This window comes from Gymnogyps californianus, chromosome 19 (genome assembly GCF_018139145.2).
Source record: "Gymnogyps californianus isolate 813 chromosome 19, ASM1813914v2, whole genome shotgun sequence".
Lineage (NCBI taxonomy): Eukaryota > Metazoa > Chordata > Aves > Accipitriformes > Cathartidae > Gymnogyps > Gymnogyps californianus.
Genome location: NC_059489.1, coordinates 6661451 through 6689073, shown reverse-complemented (window position 1 = coordinate 6689073; position 27623 = coordinate 6661451). Strand labels below are relative to the sequence as shown.

The 27623-nt window shown below is 38.7% G+C and overlaps 1 protein-coding gene across 5 annotated transcripts in view; it reads right to left on the bottom strand.

Annotated features, from left to right (window-relative positions):
- Positions 1-27623, bottom strand: part of SPAG9 (sperm associated antigen 9) — a 61871-nt gene that overhangs the window by 25366 nt on the left and 8882 nt on the right. For 3 of the 5 annotated variants that reach the window (XM_050908469.1, XM_050908467.1, XM_050908468.1), the window contains exons 3-6: positions 17993-18063; positions 9030-9124; positions 4060-4213; positions 223-433 (exon numbers count right to left, since the gene is read on the bottom strand). In XM_050908469.1, the coding sequence (XP_050764426.1) occupies positions 223-433; positions 4060-4213; positions 9030-9124; positions 17993-18063 (531 nt within the window). Of the gene's footprint in view, positions 1-222; positions 434-4059; positions 4214-8184; positions 8346-9029; positions 9125-17992; positions 18064-27623 lie in introns of those variants that run through there. The other 2 variants (XM_050908470.1, XM_050908472.1) reach the window with 1 other exon arrangement.

The window sequence follows — 27623 nt, the reverse complement described above, 5'->3', positions numbered from 1 at the left end:
TGCTGTTTACAAAGAAGTGTCATAAATAATTCTGATTCTAGAAAAATAAGGACTAAAGCCACCAATAAACAACAGACTTGTATCTCTTACCAATATTCTGTACTCCTAAAAACATTGAGTAAAAAGAAGTTTCTCATTTGTGGCACAACAATTAAGATATTTCATAACGGATTAAATATGAGGTCCATAGTAACCATACACTAAAAAGTTAAAGCAGCTCACCAGTGGACACATTTCTTGTCTCTTGAGCTACCTGTACTTCAATATTCTTGCTTACGTCCAGCTTCTCATTCGGCATATCTGTGTCCTTTGCAAGCCCTTCAACATCTTCCTTTTGAGGAGTTTCAGCAGGCAGCACAGGTACATCTGAAGCAGCTGTGGATGCTGGAGTAGTAGATTTTGAGCCTGCTTGGCTAACATCAGAGAGCTCATCCTAAAATTGAGCAATTACCATTAAAGAAATGAACAGAAATTAAAGTATTATTAGAAGAGTTATGCATATAAACTAAAGAACAAATACCAAAATTACTGTATTTTACTGAAGAATATGCAAATGCAAAGAAACAGGAATAGAAAGAATACTTTAAGCCAGTACTGCCAAATTCATCTTTAGACTATGGCTGTTTCACTGCTGTTAAGGAGGTTACAGCTACATAAAACATGCCCTTATTTTTAATACTAATGTTTGATCTCAGTTGATAATTATAGTCACAACTTTAGGGTGCTTTTCTGTTAAGTATTCCAGACAACAGGCAGCATTCCCATATTAATAATCCTTCTAGCTGCACAATAAACTGCTGAATCCTCCCAAAGCTGTTATAAAATTAATTGTTCAAAATGTGCATGATATCTTAAAACACCTTCTTAACAAGTAGACATTGAAGCACTGATGCAAAACATGGATTTAACTGATATCAGAGTATAGTATTTGCAAGCACTTCACTCAAACTGTTTTTACATGCTTTATAGTCTGAACTGTAAGCCCTGGATGACATTGGGAATGAGACATTGAACTGCAGTGACACTTGTCCGGTTAGATTTCAGATCAACTATGGACCATCAGTAAATAGCTCCTCCTTAGAAGCTGATTCCTGGCAACAGTTTACATGACAGTGACACCATACCAAGAACCACAAGCACGGCTATTAATCCAGCTGCTGGACTCAAGATTATGACCGTTACTCAGACAGGGCTGCATTAGGCACTGTGTACGAAGAGAGGCTAGACTGTGTTCGATATAACTAGAGGCTACTACCTGATAATACTAATAGCCCTTTTCTGGACCTTGTCTCCTTTCATTCACATTTTACCCCTCATTCATGACCAGAGCCATACCAGCATCCAGATGTCTTAACTATGACTGAAACAGCACATAACAGTGAAGAAGTGCTCACTGCGGATATGAAAACAAATTGGTCTGTTTAGGTCAGGATTTTCTAGCATACAGCATTAGAGGAATCTCCTTGGGAAAAAATCAAGATGAAACATTGAGGCTGGTACATGCAAAAGGAAGGCAGGATGGTAAGTTTTGAGAAAAAGTTCTTTTAGGGTTTTGTTTGGGAATCAGAGGTGAAAGCAAGACTCCTAGACAAGTCTGACATTTAAAGAGGATGTATCTGTTAGCTCAGGAAACCTAAACTTGTCGAGAATGAAGCAAGTTTAGATTTTGTGAAGCATGAATTCTTTGCACTGCTAGCATCCCTTTTTAAGAAGAAAGTGCAACTGAATTTTAAGGTTATTTAAAAAAAAAAAAAGTTCAAGCGAAAAAAGTTCGGCGAAGTTCAGCCGCTGGATAATGACTCACACTTCAGCAAGCAGATACAGAAGGGAGGAAATGGTACCCCTTACCAAGGGAATCCAGAGTTCACACAAACAAGGAATAAAACCTCAACCGAGCTGTTGGCTCTGTTCAAACTTTTCTACATCTTTGTATTCCAAAAGCATCCACTAACTGATGCAGCACAGACTGATCACTGACTTTCACGCACAAAGCTCAAGAAAAAACAGCTTGATAGCACAAGAGAAAACAGTGAAGAGAATGGTCCTTTCCTTACAGGAATTTCAAATAATCCCATCTATTTTACATTTCTGACTTTCTTATCTACCGTATTTTTTTTTAGCTAACTCTTGGTATACTGATTAAACTATCAGGAATGTTTGTTCTAGAACTAATGAAAATGAAATGCAATTCCATTAAGTGACAAGGAATTAATCAAAATATCTCAAAGCCTAAGCATTTGAAAGTCAGTGCTGTGTTGACTTAGCAAATTTGACTTTTTTGGCAATGTTGCCAAAAGACTTTTCCTGAAAAAAGAAAAATTAGTTTAAGAATTAGATAATTAAATCTGAAGAAGTAATAGCTCATCTGCAATGCTTTGCAGAAATAAGCAGAAGAGAATGAATGGTACCTAATTTTACGTTGTCTTACAATGATATCCAGCAATGTCACTACTGTACAAGCTACAGAATACCCAGTCTTTTTCGTCTGGGTTTCTCCCTGACAGTTACTCTTTGTGATACTTCTAGAGGAAACACTGACCATTAATGAAATGTTCATGCATGAATGGAAAACAGATGCCTGAAAACAGCAGAATCTTGCTTGTGGCTTGCACTTGATGTTAAAAGTCTTTAGAGGAAATGAAAGCATTAGAGGAAAAAAGTTTCAAATTCTGGTTATGACTTCAATACATCATGTTATTCAACAGGTTCACTCCAGAAATACTTTACATTCACAGCTAAAAACCAAAGATGCTGCTTTGGACCTAAGGAACTTATTCTGACTAACTAGGTTTGAAAAATTACAGACTGGTGCTGTTCTGTAAATTCTCTTTTAGCAGTGCATTATTTTTAGAAGAACTATACCAAGAAGCTTATTTTGACAATATATAGTAACCAATATAATTTTCTGAGAGGACAGGATGGGATCAGAGCCTTCCCTTTATACCTCATCTCCACCTACTCTTAGTCATAACTAAGTTGTATTTCAGTCAGCTCTCCTAAAGTCTATCAATTTATTGATGTTGGCATAGGACAAAGGGAATAGGACAAAGGGAATAGGACAAATTTAAGATCCAAAAATGGTCCTAGCCAAGAGTTTGTTAAGTGACAAAGTTTTAAATCCCAACTCCTGTTGTCACTTTGATGTTTATAATTAACCATTACTTACACTTCCCATTATCTCCGTATGACCTCTAGGCAAAAAGAAAAGTCTGGGTTCCAATTATTTCTCAATAGCTTTTTAATTCTTGTCAGTTTAAGATTCCCCTGCTAGGTATTAAGTTCACTTAGGAGGAAATTCCCCTCAGCTGTATGCCTTTTCAGAAATAACAGTACATGCATAGCCTTCCAAAAAACCTCATCGACATAAATAAATAGGGAGGCTTTACACATTCTGGAGTTCTTCACCCTGCAGATCCCTCCTCCCGCTGTGTTGTTAGTGCACCCTAGTCCCGACTGCCAGATTCATCACGCTCCAACACCACTCCCCCATTTTTCCATTTCTGTAGCTTTTTCTATGCCACCCTCTCACTGTTGGAACACAGAACAATTGCAGGAATTATAGCCAAGGTACATGTAAGGGAAACCATAATCACAGGCTAATTTAGGAAAGTTAGGTCATTCTCAACTCCGCGGTATACCTACACTATACGCCTGATAGTAGACAGAGGCTGCGTTAAGAGTACTGCCTGTGTAGTAATCAAAGCTTTCCTTCTAAAACAATATTCAACCAGCAGAACTGTTTATCTAGTTACATATCTAGTGTGTAAAGAACAAGTGACTGACCTTTGCAAAGGGTCCTTAGAAAGAAAAAATCCACTCCTGTGAGAGGAGAGCTAGCCGGTACTACCGCTCACTCAGAAAATGCAACCCCAACTCCATTTCTTCCAGTAAGTTCGTTCCCTCAAAGCTCATTTGAGTAAGCAACATACTTGGATTACACAAAGATGATTTAGGGTTTCCCCTCCTCCCCTTCAATTTGCTTTTTCTCCCCACCAAGGATCTATAATCTGTTTACAGGAGCCTCTCCTAACACACAAGGCAGCCAAGCTCAGTGCTCACCTTTAGGCTTGTGTGGGACCGTGGCTGGCTTAGCTCGTGGAATTTCCAGTGCTCTGACCCAGGTGTTTCCCCCGCTTCTCTCTGAGTTTCAGGTGTAAGTAGTGCATCTCCTGGAGGTAATGGGAAGATGCCCAGTGATATCGGACGCTCCTTTCTATTTGAAAGAGAGACAGGTTTCATCAGCCATTTCAGATGTCACACAATTTATTTTCCTGTACGCCTCTGAAATCAGCAGGGAAGCAGTAAAATTATAGGTTCTAACATTCATACACTATGGCCTATTAAATATACAATGTAGCATACACACTTTGTTTTACAGCACTTAATAATTCCTCATTTCACTTTATTTGATTGCAAATAGTCTATTCCATGGCTTTAGATAGCAGTTATTGATTGCACCGTAGCTAATCTATAGTAAACAAAAGTTTTACGGAAGTGGAACACAAACAAGAGTGTAAGATGAAAATGTTTCCTTATTTCAGACTAAATTACAGTTTTCAGAAGGCATTCTTAAATACCCTTTTGCACTTTTTTTTTTTGCAAGATACAGTACCACGTAACTTCTACAACAGCCAACAGCTAAATCATTTTCTGAAGCACATGCGAAAGTTGTAAGCAATCGGCTTAAAGTCCAACTCTTCTCAAAATGTATGGTACTTTTCTTCTGAAGATCACAGGAGTTACATGGATTTGTATAACTGAAAAAAATGGGGTCAAGGAATTACCAATGTTAAAACTAGCCCAGCCAAAAATTGTGTAGTTTTAATCAAGATCAGTTCAACACTCTACTTCACCCTGAAGCTGCACAAAAGCTTGTGCCAGTAAGGCAAATTACTTCATCCCAACTCTTCACCACCTCTGCTATCTTTATCACTTCCCTATGGCAAACAACGTTTGGAAGTTCCAAAGCTTCATATATTGACCCTCCAAAAAAAAAAAAAAAATCCCCAAGTCAATCTTGCTGTCAGTAGTGTGATCAGTAAACAAAAAGATTAATTCTTCCTGCTAGCAGGAGACAAAAACATTGTGTAGAATGCAATTCATAGGATGCTACAGCCAGCCCTGAAAAGGAAAAATATCAGCCAGCCATAGAACTGAGACAAAGCAAAGTATTTTTTCAGTCAGAACAATGAAATACAGAAAAAAGGACTGTAATCAACTAGCACAGTTTTAAGTATACTGAAGACAGAAGATAAAAGTGTGCACAAGTGATGGCAGAAAATTATGCTTCTTGAGAGAAAGCATTGCCTGTAAATACCCCTGCAGAGACAATCCAGACAAAATACTAGGATTTGAGAGATCTCACATTTTAGCATTACAAAAAGTCAAACCACAACCACATATACTTTCTTTTGCAAGGCTTTTCACAAATTAAACATAACCAAGGCAGAATTCTGTGCAGAATTACTATCTGCATATAAGTTATATGCAAAAATATGAAAGGCAATGTTGAAAAGCAAAAGGAAAAAGCTAAGCATTTATTAAAATTTTTTGTTTGGTTTTGGTTTTTTTGTTTGTTTACTTAGAAGAAAAGGTAGTCAAGAAAGGATTGTATTTAGCAATTAAGCAGTAAACTCCTTGTGGTAAGTTCTACATCGCCCAACAACTAAATAGCAAACAATTTTAACTGGCATGAACCTTTCCAGTACAGGTGTACAAAGATGCTCCCTGTCACAAAAATCTTTGCAACTAATTCTCACATTGCACGTATCTCGGCCTTTCATAAATATTATTCCAAGTTAGGTCGTTAATTCGGAAGTAGTTTAGCAGAGCAAAGTAGGCAGCAAAGTGAGTAAAGCAAAATCAGTCTGGGTTACAAAATAAAAAGCATCAGATACTGTTCTAGCATCTGCAAACTAACTGTGCTGAAAAGTCTTCATGAAAAATAGCCACAGAACTAAACAGAATTTGATTCCAACAATTCCCGCTATTGTAACAGGTTCTGCTTTTCTTTAGATTTCCCACAACTCTAATGTGTGTGAGGAACAAAAGCCACACCACATAAGCTTAGATTATGTCAAAAGACAGACTGAAAACATTTCATTGGTTGAGAAGTCCAGCAACAAAAAAAAGGAAAAAAAGCAGCCCTTCAGTGGAAAAGAAAGCTGGTGATAAAGCATGCATTGTGAAGGGCCCTTCACTTTGGAAAACGCCTCCTGGAGCAACGGTTCAGAGCAGACAGATTTGCTTACTTGCAGGATATGCCACAAAGCTTATCTTCTTTGCAGTCTTCAGAGGAGAGAATTTAAACAAAATGGGTACCAAAAAAAGTTCACAACTGACATTTGCTTTTTTTTGCGGAATAGTTTTAAATAAATTTTATAATGAACATATTTTGATGTGCTAACACACAGTTCAGGTGCATTGCAAGACTACACAGTAAATGGAGTTTGAAAAGGGGGCTTATTTTGGAAATGAAGGTTATTACGTGCGTGTCTGCATTAAAAGAAATTATCTGATTAGACTGAAGCAATTTCAACTTATTTCACTGGTTGTTGACCGAAAAGCAAAGAACCCCTTCTACTCCCCCAATGTCCAAGAAATATCTGAAAATATGATAGTGAGCAGAAGCCAGGCACGTGTTTTAAAAGCCTAAACTAATATTCTGAAGTGATGTATTGAAGCATTTACAGGAACCTTTAGGATAGGCAACCAGATGCTCTGTTTTAAAGTCTGACTAGTGTTAAAAAAATAGAAACAATTCTTCTACAATTAGATTCCTTCATCCTATATTTTTATCTTTTTTAAATGAATAAAAGACTAAGGAACTGAGTTCCAGTTCCTGTAATTGCTAAAACAAATTACTAGGGGTGGGAAAAAGCATAGCTTCCCCAAACCCCTCAAATCCATTAAATATTCTCCAGGGGAGCAAAAGCACATTACAAAAAACCTATTTCTTAAACCATTTGACTGCTTAAATATAAAAAAAATCTAATAGAAGTTATTGAACATGAAGTTCAATATTTTGCTTTGTGTTTTTAGAGTTGGGGGTTATTTGGTTTGGGTTTGGTTCCCCCCCCCTTTAAACTAGCACAGCCTTACTAACTAAATCAGTCTATAGAGAGTTATACTTTAAATTTATTTCACTTCTTTGTATTTAAATATTCATACACATTTATTATCAGTTATTAATAATTGGTATTTCTTATCTATTGACTGGCTTTAAACCTTTGGAACAACCTTGTGTGCTCAGAGACCCAAGTTAAAATCATACCACCACAGAAAGTCTACATGCACCATGTATTAAGGAGAAAAAGTCACATAGCTCTTTCAGCGAACACTATTTTTCAGCATTTTTCCCTTTTTAAATGAGGTTTACTATTTAAATTTACAACCACAGTTAAAGTAAGTCAAGTTTGCAGGTCAGAAAGCTACATTTTTTAAACTTTTCTCACTGTTTTCCATTTGTAATTATAGTACTAAACCATGTCAAGATTACTTTTGGTCACAATATTCTAATGCATCTCTGCTACCGCTCCAGGCAACTAGGACAAACAGAACATAACTTGAGGGGGGACAGAGCTGGCAGCTTGCCATACAAGTACAGAAAAAGAGGAGAGGATAACATTTGGCTGAACAATAGTGAATAGGCTTTAAGAGCTCTAATGCTTAAATAATGAAAGATTTTTTTTCCCACCAACCAATAATCAGATTTTTTAAAAATAATGTGATCAACTAATTACTGTTTTTGAGATCATCAATTAACTGATCTTACATAATTCTTTTGATTAAAAAAAGGGAAATTTAATAGTACAAGGCCTCAGACTGCATACGTTTATGGCTACACAACATCAGCCAAGTACCTGACAATACACTGAACGTGAGCTTTGTCCATGACATTAGCATCGCAGGTTACAATAAACCAATGTAATAGCTCTCTAAAATAAAGAAAGATACATACACTGACCTTGTACTTGCTTAAATAAAAGGCAATGAAATTTGAGTGTATAAAAAAAAAAATATATTGTCATATCCCAGTCCATAAATATTATGTTTACAAAAGAATTTGAAATTTATACGTAATTTACATCTCTAATTTATCCTTGCTCTTTCTGTTTGAAAGGAAAACGGAAAGCAGAGAAAAAGAAAGAGCGCATGAAGCCAAGGTTCAGTAGGTCAGAGTACCTGAGTATCCTTGGTAGGTTCTGCGTCAGAGCTGGCACACCAGTAGAAATAGAAAAGTGCACTAGCAGCAAAACAGAGAGAGATACCAAGATAGCCGAATTAATGACCACCGCCCCGCCAACGAAGCCAAACACAAATAGCAGCATGCATCCAGGATTCATGGCGCTGTGCTGGCATGGTGAAACGCCGGAACCAAGGCGGCTACACAGGGGCTGAGGGTGTATCTTTGTAGGCAAAGTCTGTCATTCAGCCGCTGCCACAAAAACAATGCCATCAGCAGCAGCTTTCCACTCTTCTGCAGCAGCTCCAGAGCAATGACATCACCGCTCTCCTCCCCCTCGCGCCGGGAGCCGCCGGGCTCCTCGCAGCATCTATGCAGCGACGCAGAGACACAGCCAGCCCTGGAGTTATCCTCCCCTCCTTCCACGCAGAGTTCATAGGCTAGAAAGCTGCAAAATCTACATAATACATTCACAGCAAGCCCTTAGAACAAACGGGTACCACGCTACGCTCCTTCATCAACCCGTACACAAAGCCACGGCAAGATATCAATTATTTTGGGACAGCTGCTGACATTTTCCCTGCCTACCCGAGTGCAAGCACTCCAAAAAGCTGAAATTGTTTAAGGCTAATGTACAAAGTATATTTCAACGTTTAGCAGTACAACAGCAAAAGCCTCTTTCTACTGATTTCTACACTATTCTCTTACCGCATTCCAATCATACAACAAATCTTTCCGATTCAGCCAAACCGTTGTTGTAGGATTAAAGAACAAAGTCTTGCAAACACAAATGAATGGATTTTTTTTCTTTCATTTCAGGGTGAGAGCGTAATAAATAGCTTACCTAATTCTACTGTGCGTTGTGGATTCTAGCTGATCGCCCCCTGTTAGCTGATGAAGTTTGGTTCTTTCCAAGTGCTCCATATAATTGTGAATCATCTGTTTAAAATGACAGAGAAACAGCAAGAAATATTTAACAACATTTACTTTTACTACAACTACATAATTCTTGACCAATACAATATAATCTTCCCCTGTAATGCTAAAAATAGTAAAAGCATTCAGAAACATTAAAGAAATAGATAAAGAAAGAAGCAAAATTATACAGTGTGTAAAACCACAAACCAGAAGAGAAGCCCATAATAAATAAAAAAATTGGAGAACTTACTCGTGCATTCATGCACAGGAAACATCCTGAGGGCACACAAAGTGCATGTGATATTACAAACTAGAGGTCGGAACAGAAGTACCATGTTCAAATCCATTTTGGAGGCTGTTTAAGACCTCTATGTCCAGCAGTTCTTAATATTTATTATGTGACACAATACATTTCACTATAGCCTAACTGCAAAGTACTGTGAAGGTCAGACAATATGCACCTCAAATATGAAACATAATGAATCCGCAAACTAACTCAGATCATTTCTGTAGGCAGAAATATGAAGTCAGCATCTCCTCTTTTTTTCTTCTAACATTCAAATAAATTTAAGCTTTCTGTATTTTTAGAAGTGAAGTTTAGTTTTAAATTATCTAGACTGACATCTCATAAAAAGGACCTTGAGTGCTAAAAATCCACAGGCACTCGAAGAGCTTTGCTTGCTTGCTCTCCTCCTTTTAAGAGAGACAGCCACAGGCCAACATGCTGACTCCTGCAGTCATGACTTATTTAATGAGCCCCGATTCCAATCAGCCAAAGGATGATGACACTCAGCATGTAAGTGATCCGGGACATGTATGGGGAGAAGTAACAGGTATCGCTGCATCACTCCAAAAGGTTAATTTGGACATAGATCTTTGAAATGAAAACTGGGAAAGCCTGAAGAGAAGCTACATGACATTTGGTATTTTTAGCATTTCTGCATTCATGTTCACAGATGAATAGGGCACTCGGAACAAAAAAAAAAAAAAAAATGGAAAGAAAGAAATCATAGGTGTACTGCAGAAGAATTTTAGTGTACTTTTCTCCTGAGACATATTCAGGTCACATCTCAAAGGCTTCCTCTAGAAAAAAATACCTATTCTGGAAAACTGTAATTTCTTCTGCTATTCTAGAAAGGGTATACACACACTTTTAGACTAGTGTTATTAACAGGCATTTGTACACCAATATTACATAACCTTTTGTTTTGGGCACAGTTGCATACATTAGGACTGAATTCAGCAGGACCTGGAAACCTACATCTACGTGTTACTTTCAAGTCAGGGCTGATGTGTCCAAGGCCAGTAAGCCTGACCTTCGGATGCTACTAACTTCAGTTAATATCAGCTTCTCCGCAAACACTGTTCGCCAGCATTAACTATCTACGAATATACATTCTTAGTCTGAGATTTTTCTGGTAGAGTGAACTGGCTTAAGATATCCTGATTGATGGATATTCTATAAATCAGTAACTTACACGGTAAATACTGGTTACGTACAGATCCTGGTTTTCCCAGCATTCACCTGAACTAATTAATATAATTCAGACCAGAAAAAAAAAATCTTGCTATTTTTAGAGAAGCATTATATAATATACTTTAAATGCTGTCAAAAGCTTACAAAAATTTATCCTCCAACAAAATGATATAAATGCAGTGTTTTACTAGGACCATCTCATTTGCTTTCTGATTTTTTTTAATGCTTGCTCATACACAGAAGCAATCAAAAGAACTGAAAGCTCCACATTCAACTATCCACATTTCTTTTCTGTTTCCACACCAAGCAACCAAAATCAGGTGTTCCAATGGTTCCTGTGCATAGTTTTACACAACAAGTTTATTATAATCCAAATTAATTTAGAAATTCCAGGAAAACAACAATGCATAACTTTGAAATGCACATTAGACCATTCTGTATCCTATTCATGTATTCCGTCATCATGAGGGGGAAATATGACTGAACAGAAGCTGACCTACCTCCAAACACTTCCATTTGCAGCACACCAATTGGTTTCTCAAAGTAAAATTCTAAGCAGAATATCTGTGTGCTTTTTTAGCTAGTGAACAGAAGCTGAGTAACTAGTAGCTTTCCAGGGAACGACTAACACATGGGAAAAAAAGACTAGGGTCACTAAATCCCGCACAACTTTTATGTTTTGCAAAGTACATGGTTTAACCTACTTTCTTCCCTCCTCTCAGTCTATTCTTTTGTTTACTGAAATGTCTCATCGTATTTATTAACCACATACAGAGGCTAGAGGGCAGGTCAATTTAAAGGACTATGTAGTTTAGTATTGTTCTGCAGATGAAAATGATGCTGATGGTAAAATAAGCAAATCTGTAGGTCACATACTTCAGCATAAAGCACGTAAGCTATAGGAACACAAAAATAAGATGAAAAACCAAATGTATGCATCATGTGCATGTGCAGTGCAGCATGGCAATTTAGAATCACAGAATCATATGATTCTGTGTGCACGTGCAGTGCAGCATGGCAATTTCTCCACAGATCCAGGCTATACATGCCTGCGGTGTCCCAAAAATCAGAAAAACAGTGCTACCACCATGTAAAGTCCACACATTGCCTCGACCCAGGGTCCCAAGGATAAAAGTTGGTAATACTGGAATATTGTCCGTGAGGAGCAAAGTTCCTCACCGTCCCTCCCTACCCATGGGATAGGGGGACTACACAGCTGGTGCTGTAGGGTCATGAGACATAGTGCATGGATTCTCAACTTCTAGAAATCAGTTAATCAAAAGCTTGAAATAATAAATTAAATACTGTAGCTTATTGGGAAGTTAGCTCACTGTAACTGCTCACCTACAATGAAATTTTGAAGACTCCCTCCAAAACTACTGGGATTTGAACCAGATGACCTCCAGAAATCTTTTCAATCTAAATTACTCCGAGTCTTAGCATATCCTTGAAGTACCATCCTGATCCAAAAAAGTCTAGTGAATTAACGCACTAGAATTCTCAGTGCTCAAAATCTGATGAAAAGTTTTGCTATGTTTTGAGATTACTCAGCTATCCAAAGAAAAAAGTTTTAATATTACTGACAATTTTAAAATAGACTTAAATGGATTTAATTGCTCTCTACTCAGCACAATTCTTACCAAAGTTACACCAAAGGACAGATGATAAATAAAGGACTATATCTACTACCCTTCTCTTCAATAAAAGTTGCAGTCAATATTTAATCATCCATAACCTTTTACTACTGACAGTTCACCTTGCTGCCCTTGAAGTCCACAAGTATTTTGAATATTGTTCCTTGAACTGTTCCAAGGAAAACATCATAAATACTGACCACTTGAGCAATGTATTTAATTACAACACTGCTGAATTACCATTAGCTGAGGGGATTAAAGATAAACTCAGAACTTGGAAGAATTACCTTATTTAGTTAACAGCATTTCACAGTTCATGTGTTAGCTCATTTTAGGGCACAACATGTACAAACTGACTACAATGAGCTTTTGAAGACATTACAGCATGAATATGAAAGTCATTCCCTTCGAATGCAAGTGACAACCATGCAATGTCTTTCCATCTCAAAGCAATACTCAGATTGGTTTCCTCATATGGCACGTGACAAGTTCTACAACTGTAGAAAGCGTTTCAGATTTTTCTACATCTTAAACTTCAGCATTCAGTGAAAAACAATTAATATCCTCTCACTCGTTTCTATTCCTACCCTTACAAATACGACCACTCCCAACATACACAAGCCTGATACTTTCTTTGTCACAAACAAATGTGTATATACCATGTTGTGGGCATTGTTACCTGCACCTTTTGCTTAACCAGGTTGACAGCATCTCCTTTATACCTTCCTTTCTCTTTCACTCCTCCTTCCTTTTTGTGTCAATGCTTTAACTCCCCCAGGACAGGTTTTAGTAATTCTTTTGCTGTCAGACCAGGCTCAGTGCTACAGCTCTCCCTGTTCATCCTGCAGATCCAATCAGGTTTGGCACAAGCGGCTCCTCCCTTTGGGAATGTGCAATCAACTGTGTATATATAGAACTTTCTGTGTCCCACATAATCTAGATTTATTAAGGTAATAGACATTTCTAGAATCTCCTTGATTCAGTACAAAAGTCCTAAACATACTTCCATGTAACTACCTTTTACCTGTAATGATTTGTGGTGAGCTTGTCACCTAAGTAAAAGCATCATTCCCACTGGTGAGCTTGATGCATCTTTATTCACATAAAAGATGATGTTGCTGGCAGATACGGTAGTACGTAAAGATGTTAAATCCAGGCTTTGTACATCAAGCTGTTAATACCTAGCATAGGGCTTTAGAAAAACTATTTGCTTGAACAAGTATCTAAACTCTAATCTCAAAAACACTATGACTGCTACCCATGCTTTGCCACAATTGTAGCTAGACATCTCTACTTAGCCTTCTCTTCCTGTTTCCCTATGCAGGGACTTGCTGGGGATATCTGTTTATCCAAATGAACCTGACAAAGTACATTCCCAATGCCAGAGACAGGCTCGCTATTCTGTCACATTGTATCAGTGCAAAACACTGAGAAACTTCCATGGCCCAATTATGCTTCATTAAACTAAGCCCATATTCTGTGTGTCAGGGAAACAGATATCGAACCATCTTAGCCTTGTGTTTCCCAATGGATAAAAAGAATCATCTCCTTAAACAGAAAAAAAAGTTTTATTTTGGGAATCTGTGCAGAGAAGTGCCACAGGTGTTAGCCAACTCTCAAGTAGATGCTAAAGTACTGCTTTACCTCAGCTTCTCAACTGAGTAATAAACGTAAAACAGCCTTCAGCCAAGCCCTTAAAAAGCCAGTGCCAAAGTTATGAAGTGTGCGCCATTAACTATGCAGAAAAAGTAAGACCCTTTACCTCCTACTCAGAGGGTTTGGCTCTGAAAGAGCCACTAGCAGCAGCGCATCATCTCTTTGCAGCAAAGGCAAAAAAGCACCAACAGGTATGTATAGAAGACAGGACTGCTTTTATACAGGTGATATAACAAGTCAATTTTCTATGAAACAGAACAGTATTTGAGATAAAAGCTATAACTGAGTAACAAAATTCCCTTCAAAGTCTATAGAGCAAAGGTCTGAAGACTTTTGGATTAGACCACTGTCAACCAGCCAATTTCTAGCATACTGTCCTTGTGGCTGTATGATTACTTCCTGCATCTGGTCCTTTATAACCAGAGAAAGATGGAAATGAGACTTTGCATAGTTAGACTCCAGAAATTCAAATTTAGGAACTCCAGCATACTCCTTTATTGCTCATCTGTTCTGAGCATTAGAACAGAGGAAGATTAGCGCAAGATCAAAATACGCTGCAAGCAGAGGAAAGACAAGGGACCAGAGCAGGTTAACTGAGCAGGGGATCACGACACGGATGCAAGAACATGTTCAGGCTGCATTCATACATTCTGTTCTGACTGAACAGTTTATCCTCTTCGCTACCTGCTACAAATGCCCAGCTGCACTCCACCTTCCAATCTGCCAACTCTACTGCTCAGGTTATCATACCCTAATCCATTTAAAAATCAAGCCAGTTAGCTCAAGCACAGACTTACCAGGGGAGGAAGCTTAAGGGGATATATTCCACTCACACCCATTAGCTCATCTCCCACTCTACAGAGAACAGCAAGAAAGGTAGAGACTAATTTAACAGAAGGGTGAAGAAGGCTAAAGCCTCTTCCCAGAGCTTTAACAAGTCAAGGCAGCCCTGCTGTCTCTGCAGCTGCAAAGACACCTTGTTGCTAGGGCAGGCTGGTGCCCTGGAGCTGCAATGCAGAGAGCCCTGTCTCTGGCAGGCTGAGCTCCAAGCAGCGCTCCCAGCACTCTGCAGATTGCACACCGCGGGTGAGGGATTCAGTTCTCTGGTTCGCATCACTGGTGTAACTTCCCATGGCTTAATCAGTTTAAGTAGGTCTTGGTCCATTTTGACTGAAACTGTTCAGGTGAAATTCCTGTGAGCTGCTGAGCCAGCAAGCCTGCTGGGCAGGGACCTCCAGCAAAGAGGTAGCCACCGGCAGGTAGGGTTAGTGCTGAAAGAGGACATGGTTACAGAGCCTCAGTGAAGGCAAGAGCTGGAAGAGAAAGACATCCAAGTCTGAAATACTAAGCTGTGAATTAAAGAATAAGGGGGGGAAATGGAGGGAAGCAAACACTGAAGACAGGCAGAATAGAGAAAAATTGCTAGAAATTAAGATTGCAAAAAATGCAGTGAAGTCGCGTCTTTAACACGACATCTGTCAAAGTAATCACTGCCAACATCTTAGAGCTAGGGGGAAAAAAAATGATCTGTTCATCAGTTGGTCAATTGAAAGAAAAACCAATTGCCATTTCAGGAAGTACCAAAAACTGATCACTTGCAAAGACAATCGTGAAGCTGATTCAGAAGGAAAAAAAGTATTCCTTCCAGAAAAAGAAATGTTTCAGAAACAAGTATTGTGATAGAAATATTTAAGCCAATAAACTTGATAACTAAATGCTTAAAGTAGGTTGGATATTTGCCAAAATATCTTGCATTAAAAGAAAAAAGTTACTACGCAGACCTAAAACACTAGAATTTGTTGGGAGAAAGGGAAGCAGGAAGTCACAAAGGGGATGGGGGAAGATGGGCACTATTACCAAACAGTCCTTTCCAGTCCCCAGGGATTTCAGTCCCTGAGTCTTAAACACACCCCAGATACCAGCATTAAAATGCTGACCTCCTGAGACAGTCCGTGACTAAAGCGAGACACATCAGGAAGTTCGTACTTTGCAAGATTCACAATGGTGTCTCTAATTGTGCTCAAAAATGCCTTTCCAAATGAAGATAAGGAGTATCTAGTTAACTTCCTGAGGTTAGTCACATAGTTGTTAAAAAGGCTCCCAACCTTTTATAAACAACCACAGTACTGGTAGCTATTCTTTGCCCTTGGTTCCCAGCCCAGACCTCAGCTTTCACAGCCCACAAACCCATTACCCCATCAACTCTCCATGTCCTATCTTTCATATACTGTTGTATTTCAGCAGCTGCCAGCTGGTGGCCTGAGGATTTTGTGTACCTCTAGTAATGTGTATACACACTTGTCACCTAAAGACAGAGGTCAAACTATGTAGACAAAAGCAGAAGTATCCCAACTTAAAGGTGTTTGTTTTTAGAAGCTATATAATATGGATTCTTCTTCATCATCCTGATTTCCTTAAGTATTTTGGGTTGTCAGAGTTGGCTAAACAAAGGGAGAGAGATGAAACATTAAATGAAAAAATAAAAATGCTGAGACTGGGGAAACAAAGGAAGAAGGAAGTAAACATGCTGAAAGGATGGAGTACAGAAAACATGAGACCTGATTTTAGGAGCACAGACGTATGAGTATGTCATGTTGCATTACAACTTATCTCTTTATGAAGAAAGGACATAGTCACCTCAGTAATAATAAAGCCCAAGAAAACACCTCTCCCTACACCAAAGAAAGTGCATTTAAGATGTAAAAGCATTTAATAAATTGGAATCAAACCAGCAGAGGCTGTTGTCCATTTTGGAGCAAAACCTACGTAAAAAGATATTCAGAACATTTCATTAGCATTTCATTGAATTAATGGTGCCCAATACATTTAGCTATCTTGAACTCTGCAAAACAGGATTCAATAAAAACCTGTGCCACTTCTATTGTGATAGTACCCATGGGTACTAACTAAAATAAACCAAAACTTTGCAAGCACACAGTACTCTGAAGTACTTCCAATTCAAAAAGGATGTAAAACTTCAGTGGGCAGCATTAAGCTTTGTCACTTCTCATTTTACTTAAATTTCCAGTTTTCAATAGATGCAGCATTCTAAAGCAACTATTTAGTAACAAACGTAATCTTAAATACATTAGGATATCAGTAAATATATGAATATTTTTATTTAAGAGCTGCAGAAGTCTTGTCACGCAATCCTCAAGAGCTACATGCTGGTTGTGGTTCCAAGCCACTTTCAGCTGTTGTCAGTATAACATACACATCTTAAGATTACTAAGGAACTATTAAAGGTAACCAAATCTGACATCTGTATTTGCTTTCCCTTTCCCCACATGTGGTATTTTGAACCAGGAACAGTCATTATTGCATTCCCCTCTTTGTTAGGGATGATCTAAAACCAGCCATCTGACCTTTCAAAGGCAAACCGATCAGAGTAAGGAGAAGAACTGTGCTCAATATTGGGACTTCAGATTAATGAGAATTATTCAGAGAACCTAGCGATTTCCTCACTAAAATAAGTATACTAGTTAGGCAGTAAGCATCCCTGCATGGGAAAGACAACCTGCTACTAAAAATCAAAGCATTGCAAGTCCCTTTACGCTTTAGAACCCAACTTTAAAAGTGTGGCTCTTATTTATTTAATTTAACAGGCAAAGTCAAACTTGTCCCATCTTCATTAGCAAAGAGTGTTCTCAATAGCCATCAAATAAGTATGGCAGGGACAACTTTTTGATTAAATCAAAATCTCAGTAGGAGGCCAGTTTTTGAAGGTGTTTGTTCCTTTAATGGTACAAGTAAAACCAACATAGAAAACTGCTGGGAAGAGTACTGAGATTGCAATTTCATTTCTATTTCTTTGAAGAACTGCCTTTGAAATATGAAAAAGAAAATTCCTGGTTTTTTAAAACTTCTGAATATCTGAAAAAGCTATAAAATTGACAAACGTGTAATCAAACTAACATGGAGAAACAGACACTTAGATGTGAATGAGAAGAACTACATAGCCAAATGAAGCCTGGTTACAACCAACATTAGCAATACAAACATCCAAGCATCAGTGAATAAACCAAAATGTCCAATAATCTTCCCAGCTGCTCACAACACAAAGTCTTCCATAGATCTACATCTTTACAGATACTCTGAATTCATCTTGGCATAACGACCTACCTCTGTATGTCTTGAGTGAAGCGCATTGTATTCTTTCTTGAGTTCTGCCTCCCTCTCCTCAAGTCTGCTAACTGGAAGAAGAAAAATTTAAAAGAAGAATTAAAATTAAATTCAGAGTTCTAGTAAATGAGACTGACTTGCCTAGGATTAGGCAACCAGATCAGAGATCAGAGTATTCTTAGTAGTGAATAGCAAAGAGCAGGATAAAAAGTATGCCAGCTGCTGTGTCTTTAAACTCTCGTCACTTGAGCTTCCCAAGTACCCCATCAGCAGCACAATCTTACTATTTGCAGTCCTCGTAACAAGCCCAAGCAGTATTTTCCCTAGCTGATTGCTAGTCCAATGAGAAGGGATATTTATGTTCAAAGACAGCTTACTACTTGCACCAATTTAGACTGTTTCACACGTGCACATGGAAAACGTAGGAAGAGGCAGAAGCCACATCACATAGCTAGACGCAATCTTGGATGAGAGCTGTGAGCTCCAGTTAAGGCTCTACATAGGTTTCCTATGACATAACCATACATAACCTCCAGAGATGTTCAACTAGGACAAACATAAACAAGGTATTTTTTAAATAGCTTCAAGTCATATATTGTGGTACAGAAATTAAAGACTTCTCCTGGCATTCACTCCATATTCCACTGAGTATTAAGAAAACAGATTCACGGAAAGAAAACATTTGAATATTTCTGTAGGTATTGCAAGAAATTAAAAATATGTCTAGCAGATTTAGTAGAACTTTAGACAATAAGTTCTTATTAAGAGGAGATGAGCTGGAACAAACTGATATCCTGTCCTGGTTTCGGCTACCACGACATATCCTTATGCAATTAATTTGCAGAAAAACTAAGAGAATTCAGAACTTTCTTCACACAACTAATTCTTTCCATTCAAACAAAAAACTTCTTTGCTGCTTAAATGTGAATTCCATCTTCTTGTTTAGGTATTTTTGAATGTGATATTTATGTGATATAAGCATGTGTTTCAAGTTCTGTAACTGAGCTTCTCTTATTCCACTTGCCGTGTTTAAATACCCTGGGAAACTTCAAATTCATAGTTACCCATCTCCAGAGACTCACTGCCAAACACACATTATCTGAAGACAAACGTCAACATCTTCTCTGCCATTTACACATTTTCATATTGCCAACGGGGTCTTCTGAAAATTAATTCTCAATATACCATTTCTTTTTGCTCCATATATCTGTATTTTGGCACAGTATTTTATCGTCAGTACTTTTCAATCAAAAAAAAAACCAACAACTTTGCTAGAATCAAATGCTGGAACCAAAATACATAATTGTCCACTCACTCAAATCTGTGTAAACATTCTTAGCTCCTAATCTAATCTTGCTCTTAAGAACATTAAGCTCCTTGACACAACCTTTTGCACTCCACATATAAATATCTGACCAAAAGTATTAAAATCAAATTTTATTTATACTAACGCAAGATTGAACACTTTCATTTCTCCACTGTTATCAGACTGAACAAATAGCAGTAAGTGTTGTACAAGTGTTTACAGTACAGCATATGTAACAATCTATTTTACAGCACAATACATATATAAATATGTATTTTCGAGAGGCAATACAGGACAAAAATGGTATCTAATGAAGAATTTAATTTATTATTTTTATTTTAGGGAACAGATGTTTTAAGCGTCCTCATACATTTAAAGGGAGGTTATATGGAAGCCTGTGGTAAGTGCCTACAGAAACACATGTCAGAATTTATAGTTATAAAGCGTGACATGACAAACTAAATTTTATCCACTGTCTTAGACTGACTGGTATTCTAGTCAGAAGTAATTACATTTTACAACAGTGACCATCAGAGCTGTGCCACGCAGCTCAGCAGCTTTAGCTGCCCACACCCTGTCCAGCGACGGCTGTGCTCACTTGTGAATCCACCATCTCCGGCTTTGCATCTCCCCTTCCCCACAGACCAAGGACCCGGTGGTAACCCTTCCGCTGTGCTAGACATGCTTTAGGACAGGCAAATAGCCTGGAAATCAGAAAGTGCAAGCTGCATGACTAATTGGCTTCGTGTTTTGTGAAACCAGCTCCCTCCCCTAGAAACAGTGTCCAAGCACCCGGCGAGAGGCAGCCAGCCCTGCCGCAGCTCCATGCCCACGCTGCCTCCCTGTGAAACGCCGCTGCTTCACGCTGGACAGTGAAGTCGTGGTACAATGTGGCCTCACCAGGAACCTGCAAAGACACCACGGTGATGCACCCTGATGCTGTTTGCTATGCTCGTGTCTAGACAGTGCGGCCAACACTGGCTCCTAGAGATTAATTTTATCTGGTGGATTCTAGGAAAAGTACTTGCCACAGTGTATTTAATGAAAATGAATGCCACATTAGGTGTTACAAAGACCATTCTTTCTTTGTAGCTGTCCGTAACCTACCTTCATGAAATCCACAAAAGCACTTCCCACTGCTATCGATATAACAAACGCTTTCACAACAGTTGAGGTTCCATAATGAAGCACACCATTTTCTCCTTCTATGGCCCAATTTTAAATAGTTCCTTAAATCAAGTCATTGAAGACAAATGTACATAGATATGGGTACTTGCATAGTCAAGGAGAATATCTCCATTAAATCTGATAACTATTTTTGTTACATACAAAGGTTAAAAAAAATGAAGGCCCTAGAAGATGATATAATTGACACTCAGCATTTCTGGAAGTCAATTCCAGCTGTGTAACATGTTACAGTCCTACAGCTGGAAGTTTCAGTCATAAGTGGATATACACCAAGTTTATATAAACTCAGACACCACATTAACAGTCCTCAAAACAGGCTTTTCCAACACCAGCAGGATGATACACAACACCAGAAATCTATTCTACCCAAAACATGCCTCCCATCAAAGATAAGATCTTGACAAAACAACCAACAGAACACGCTTTCCAATTAAACACTGTGGAAGAGTTCAGATATTCCCCAAGGATCAGAGATCATCATTGACTTGAACACAGAAGATACTCGAACCTAGTGAAGAACAGCTAGAAGGATTTTGAGGAAGACCACCAGATTCTGGCTCCAAAACCTTGGAGAAACTTATTAAGTCACTATTAAAGGTACATTCCCATCAGGAGTAACAGGAAACTAACAGCAATGAAACAGGAGACAGAAAAAAATGCCTTCCACTGGCACACAGAAGTACATTTAAAGGCAAACTGTCACCAGTTCCATTTTACTCCACCAGCACACGAAAGAGTGGAAGTCTGGAACCACCCTAACAACATCCCCCCAGGAGGAACAGAGCTGGGCGCTGGCACTGCCTGACACACACTGGGTCCACAAAGTGGCAACCAGACAAGCTTCCCATCAATTTGACTTTTAAGTAACAATACAAAAAGCTCCTCTGATATTCCAGTCTGAGACTTTTTTCCACTAAGATGTCAAATTCTTAATGGGTAGATGATAAAATTAGTTTGATGATATACATCCTAAAAGCAAAATATCCATTGTCTCTGTTCTAAGATGTCTTTACAAAGCCATTATATCCTTGTTACATCATGGAAGAAATTACACTGCAAGATTACATTGCGCAAGATATTACATGTGCAAAATATAATACACATCTAAAAAGTTTCACTACTCATGGTTCCAAGCCTACGTGGAAAAATTTAAAAGGTCTTTCAGCATCGTAAGTATGAGCATAAATGCAAGTATTCTAGTATTTTTAGGCTTATGAGAAAGCATCCCACTGGAACAACACCACAAACTCATGCCCAAGGTCTACCTGCAACCTTCTCCAGCACTGTCAATATCCTAACACATTCAATGGCCTGAAGTACCAATCCTAATCAAAGTTCTCTCAAATCAAACCAATCAAGCCTAAAAATGGGAGATTAAATATTACAGCAAACTAGAGTGAAGCCTCTGGAGTTTCTGCTTCCTGACAGCATGACAAAGAATTAGGCAGCAAAGCTGTCCACCCTGCCTGTTCAAAAATCAGAGCTTACCTCCCAAGTCTGATGGCTTTTACCAAGTTTGGAACACACTCCATCTGTATGTTGTCCTCTGCCTCAAACTGCTGATAAGCCTGAGGGGGAGAAAGAGAAACAGACCTGCTAGAATGCCAAATCCAACCAGTACCATGCCTTCAAGAGGAATTACACGTTCCTGCTACACAAGCCAGGACAGAGATCCAGCTCATTAACGAGCCTTTCCTAGCACTAAGACTATCTGAAGGCTCTCCTTGCACAGCTTTCATCCAGCTCCATTCTTAGAAGCAGGTCCCATACCAAAGTTAAGATACAGATCAAGCACACTCAATCCCATGATCCAGTAGGACCTTATGACCTACTAAGTAGTTGCTAAAGAGCACACCCGTCAACCATGGACTGAAACAGGGACTGAAGCTATCAAACAGGTATTTAACCTGAAAGTGGTAAGACCTGGAAATAAGCAGCACAGAAAACTGATTTGTAAAACAAGTGATAAATTCGACTCCTTGGCAAGACAGACATCTTCAAGTAGCTCTTACCACTGTGAACTACAGGTCTAGTTCTCAGTTTAAAAAGTAGGGCACTTTCAATTATGAAGATTATTTAGCTGTCAAGAATGCTCTGTTGATAGCAAATATCTACACAGAGCGCTGCATGGCCTTATCCCTGACAATTCTGGACTGTTCAAGTATCCACTATGTCTCTGACCCACAAAATCACTGTAATTTATCACCAAAAACCTGACATAAAACTTAAAAAAATCTCCTTAAACGTTCTGCTACAACCATCCAATATAAAGACAACCATATGCCAAGAGATCCCTCACAAAGGTTGAAATTCAAATGAACAAGGATATATACAAACCAACTTCCACCCAAAACCAAGTTAAAAAAAATCATTTGGACCTAGTACCAACTTCTCGCCTAGTCTCTGGCCAAAATAGTGTTTCACCGAGAAAAGTTTTGATTGATTGACTGTTTTGAAAACAGTGGGATGCTTCATTTATACATTTGGCTATTGAAGCGAGTAACTTTTTGAAAAAATCCAACATGAAGTCAGTATGAACCCAGAAGCTACAGCAGACTGGATTTGTTTTTAAAGCCAGATAACTAGTGACAACTCAGGAATGTAAGATTCTAAAAGACATTTAAAGCCATTTTCTTCATTACTGCAACATTTATAGCAATAGAATTATTACAACAATGAAACTCCAGCACCTAGACCACTAGCACAATACTCCCTTAATTTAAAAAAAGTACATGAGCACTTAATTATATGCCAGTGGACTTCAACCTCCTCTCACCACTTTTGTTCAGGTATATTAATAGACAAGTTTAAAGCAGGCCAATCACTGCTCTAATTTTCTACTCCATTTTATTTTAGCCTCCAGTCTTGCAGCATGACTCGGTGCAATCTCCTGAGCTAACTGTACCCTCTGCTCCATCTAGTGGACTACTGATTCCCACAACACAATACAGGAACAGCAGGTACTCTGGTAACTTCACAACATAAGGCAGCCAGGAAAGGAACTGAGAAACGCCTTAGTCAGAAGGAAAGCCTTCCCTTCTGGTACACTTTGATGCTCACACTTCTCCTTATAGAAAGATTCTTCAAGTTTAGTAAATGATACCTGATGCACAGCGTAGGGAAGGGCAGTGGGGGAATCTGCCTTGTAAACAAACCGATGTAGATGAGAAAGAGTTGCACTGAGAAAAGTGGCAAACAGTAAGCTCCAAACTTGTTAATCAAGAAATACAAGAAGTCAAGCTGTTCTGTTCCTTCTTTGTTGGACATCAGATTAGTTCTCCTGTTCTCAGTCTTTGAAAAATATGTGGGAACAATCCAGACCCCCACTGAACAAACTTTTAACTTTCCAACTTCTTTCAAGGATCTGTTGAAAAGCTTTCTTGTACTCCTTAGAATAAACACTACCGTTGAGCCATACCTAGAAATAGCATTACTGACAGATGTATTTCATACCAGTTTAGTTATTCACATCGTCATGTGGGCAGATACGCAACTCAAGTCAAATCTGAAAACAAGGTTAAACTTCACAGCTGAAAGTTCATATTAGTCTCCTTGTTAACTAGACAGGTCCGCATTAAATTGCTGCTCCAGCTCTATGCAGGTATATCTCAGAGTATTGGATGCCTTCAGATTATACATCAAGAGGTTGTCTACCTGGGTGTACATTACAGTAGTACTGGTATCTGGAGAGCTCGCATGAAAATAAAATACCAAATAACATCTGCAGAAGATTCACAACAGAACCTGGTCTTGCATTTTCTCTTGAAGCCAGTGAAAGCAATAGTTCTGTTCAGCTTCTGAGGAAATCAAATCTGCATGTTTTTAGGTTAGCTGCCAAAACGTTTGTCTCATATCCCAAATAAAACCTACAGCAAGCAACAGCAATTACTGCACTATGTCACCTGACATGGGAAATACAATCATCCCAACAGTTGCATCACGACATTTGCAGCTCTGCAGACCAAGAGTTGTTTCTTGTTTTGTTGGGTTTTTTTTTTTCTTAACATATGTAGTTTTCCCAAAATATAATCTAATTTGAGCATAAATTACAAAGCTACGGCTTGATAAACTGAGGTATGGAAACATATCTGTGCCTTGGTTGTCCTGTCAAATGCAGTATGTTACCTTGGTTGTACTTTAGCACTAGGCAGATCCAGAAAAGGAACCAAATCTTTCAACTCCCACAGCCTACCACCTCCATCAGAAAGCACTTCAACCATGCAGACATCGTGTTTTTCAGATGCTCTCGTAAATAAGTTACTCTGAGAATGATTCTTCCAGAAAGCATACTCCAAAGCTGTTCCATTCCTGTAGTAAGTCAAAATACGCTACAGTCATCTTTCACTCCAAAAAATTTAATTAACTTACAGCCTGTAATACATAAAAAGAACTGACATTCCCAAAAAGGGAGGCAAGGAAGGGAAATACATTAAACCTCCATAGGCCCCACAGAATTCAGTGGCACATCACATGAGCACTGAAAGGCACTTATCCCTTTTGGTAACTGGAGACTGAGCAGTATCCAAAGCAGTATCATGTGCCCTCACGGAGCACTGCTGGACAAGCCAGCTGCGTATTGCTATTACAAGTTTTTAACAGCTCTAAGTGCCCAGTTTTCCAGGTTAAAGGTTAAAATTTGAAACATTCTAATGCTGCAAACTAATTACAAGCAGAGCTAGGGGTCTCACCACAGCAAAGACTTGAAATAATGCAAAAGTCAGATATATTCAAGCTCTTGTAAGAAATATCTAAGATTGTATCAAAGACTGGTGTCTTCCTCAGACACATCACTGAAGCGGAAGGGAAGGAGAAGAGAAGAATTTAAGTGTTAAACTTTTATTTTTTGATAACCTGGCATTTCCATGCTTGGTGCACCTCCACAATATTCAGAGGTGCCCTCTGCTGTTGAGAAAAAAAATAATCCATGAAAGTCTAGTCAAGTCATAAAACGAAAAAAAGACATTTGCTCACACTCAGTAAAAGTTTGCTAAAGACCGACAGCAAGAGCGTCTAAAAACTCTGCCTGTACCAACATCCTCCCTAGACAAATCTCCAGGAACTTTGTGATATTTAACTTGCTTTACCTTCCACAAGCCACAGGCCCCTGAGAGCAGGGCGCTGTCTTTCCTCCATTCCCTGCACAGGTAATGCCGACAGCCAATGCACACCAACGTGAGGGCAGAGGCAAACCACGGAAAGTTACCGAGAAGAGTAGCAGTGCAAAATGAGACAAGGAGATGGATCACGGGCCAAAGAGCCACACCACTGCAGCACACTCCTGCACTCAAATAGAAGTTGCAAATCCCTATGCTCTGCTCTCCTTTAAGCACTCGGACAGTTTACCAAAATATCCCAGGATGCAACATGTCACACCATTTTTTGGCAGCAAACTTCACTTAGGCAACCACCACAACCCACCACATACCAGGACCGAGTGCTATACATCACGCAAGAGTGGTAACTCAATGTGCATCTGCCTCTGCCATTCAGGATTTCATCATCTACTGTGGCTCACAACCCTCCCAGCAGTGCCACCAGGTCACGCTCTCATCTCTCCCTCTTTCCATTTCCTCCTGTGAAAGCACAGAGTACGGTAGTTCACTCATCTAGGAGGTAGCTGACAGCAACTGTTTAAACTTGTAACGCAGGGAGAAAAGGTCAGCAAACCGCAGGAACTTCGTAATTGGTTGACACAAAATAAACTTCTTATTTCACTTTAATTTCAAATGGCAGACTTATTCCAACCTAGCTGGTTGAATAGGTGGCTATGAATGTAAGCCCACATGATAAATTTAAGTGCAAAGAAGTATTTCTTTTTTTATTTAGTGCGATGATCGCTAAGACTGCAAAAACAAGCACTTACAATTCAGGACATAACAAAACTATGGCTTCTTGAGTGATTTTAACTGGCATGCGTGTTTAAGCACATACAATCGTGCTGAACCCTACCATGTAACTTAAGAGCTGCCCTCTCCCAGGGCTAGTCTTCACTAAATGCTCAGAATGGACAGTGTTCAAGAGAACGAGTCGAAACTTTAATGGACAAAACTTGTTCTCACAGGCCTTGCTTACTTAAGGAAAAATGCATACAGCACAAGAAGCAGGCTACAAGGAGAAAAAAGTCTTGTAGTTAAAGTACTACATGGGACCACATGTCTTACCTGTTTTCTATTCTAAACTATTAATCATGTCATAAACTGTTGTTGCTACCTCAGACTCTCTACTCCAATACAAAAAAGCAACGCCAGGTTTTATTTGCTTACTTGCTGTGTGCCAGGCATTTGCAATTCCCATTATCAATGATAACACTACCACTATTTTGAATGTTGATGTGGTAACAGTTGGCAATACCACAGACTAATTTAGATGCACAGGCAGTAGTATAGGAAGTAGAAGAGAAAAAGAAATATAGCTAGAAGACTCGTAGCTGCATCCAGTGAACTAAAGTGACACATTGGTATCTTTGGTATCGTAGGACATACAAATGGCCTTGCCTATAAAACAGAAAACAAGGTAATGCAGTAGAGTTAGACTACTTCAAGAATACGTACACTAGTATAGTTTTCATACCCTAGAAATTTAGAGCACTAAAAAAATGGTTCACTTGCATAATATTCATTAGGTGTTTGGCAACTGTGCTTATGTCCCCTTTGATCTTGCTCTGCATCAGCAGCGTGTCAAGTCTTCATAACAGTCTTTCATGTTGTCCTAGACAACTCATCAACCCAAATCCTAAGCAAAACTCAACGTTCAACACAGCCCCATTGTTTCTCCACAGTTACATTTTTGCCATCACAAAAGGTTTTTCTCCAACAAAAAGATTTTGGAACTGTTCAAAAGTCAATGCTCTAACACCAGAACTTTATGTGTTATGATAACTGTTTTCAACAACACTATTTCTCACAAAAAAAAAGTAGTTCTAGCCAACACTCAGTGCTTCTACTGGAACAATTGAGTTCCTCATGCAAATACTTTAATTATTATGATATATACACACACACATATATATGCACACAATGTAATTAAAAGTTTAAAATCATACATATATTTGAAGTCTTAATATTCAAGGCAAAAAAAAAATTTCACATGAACAGATTCACAGAACGGTATAAAATGGCGTTATGTACATCAGTATAT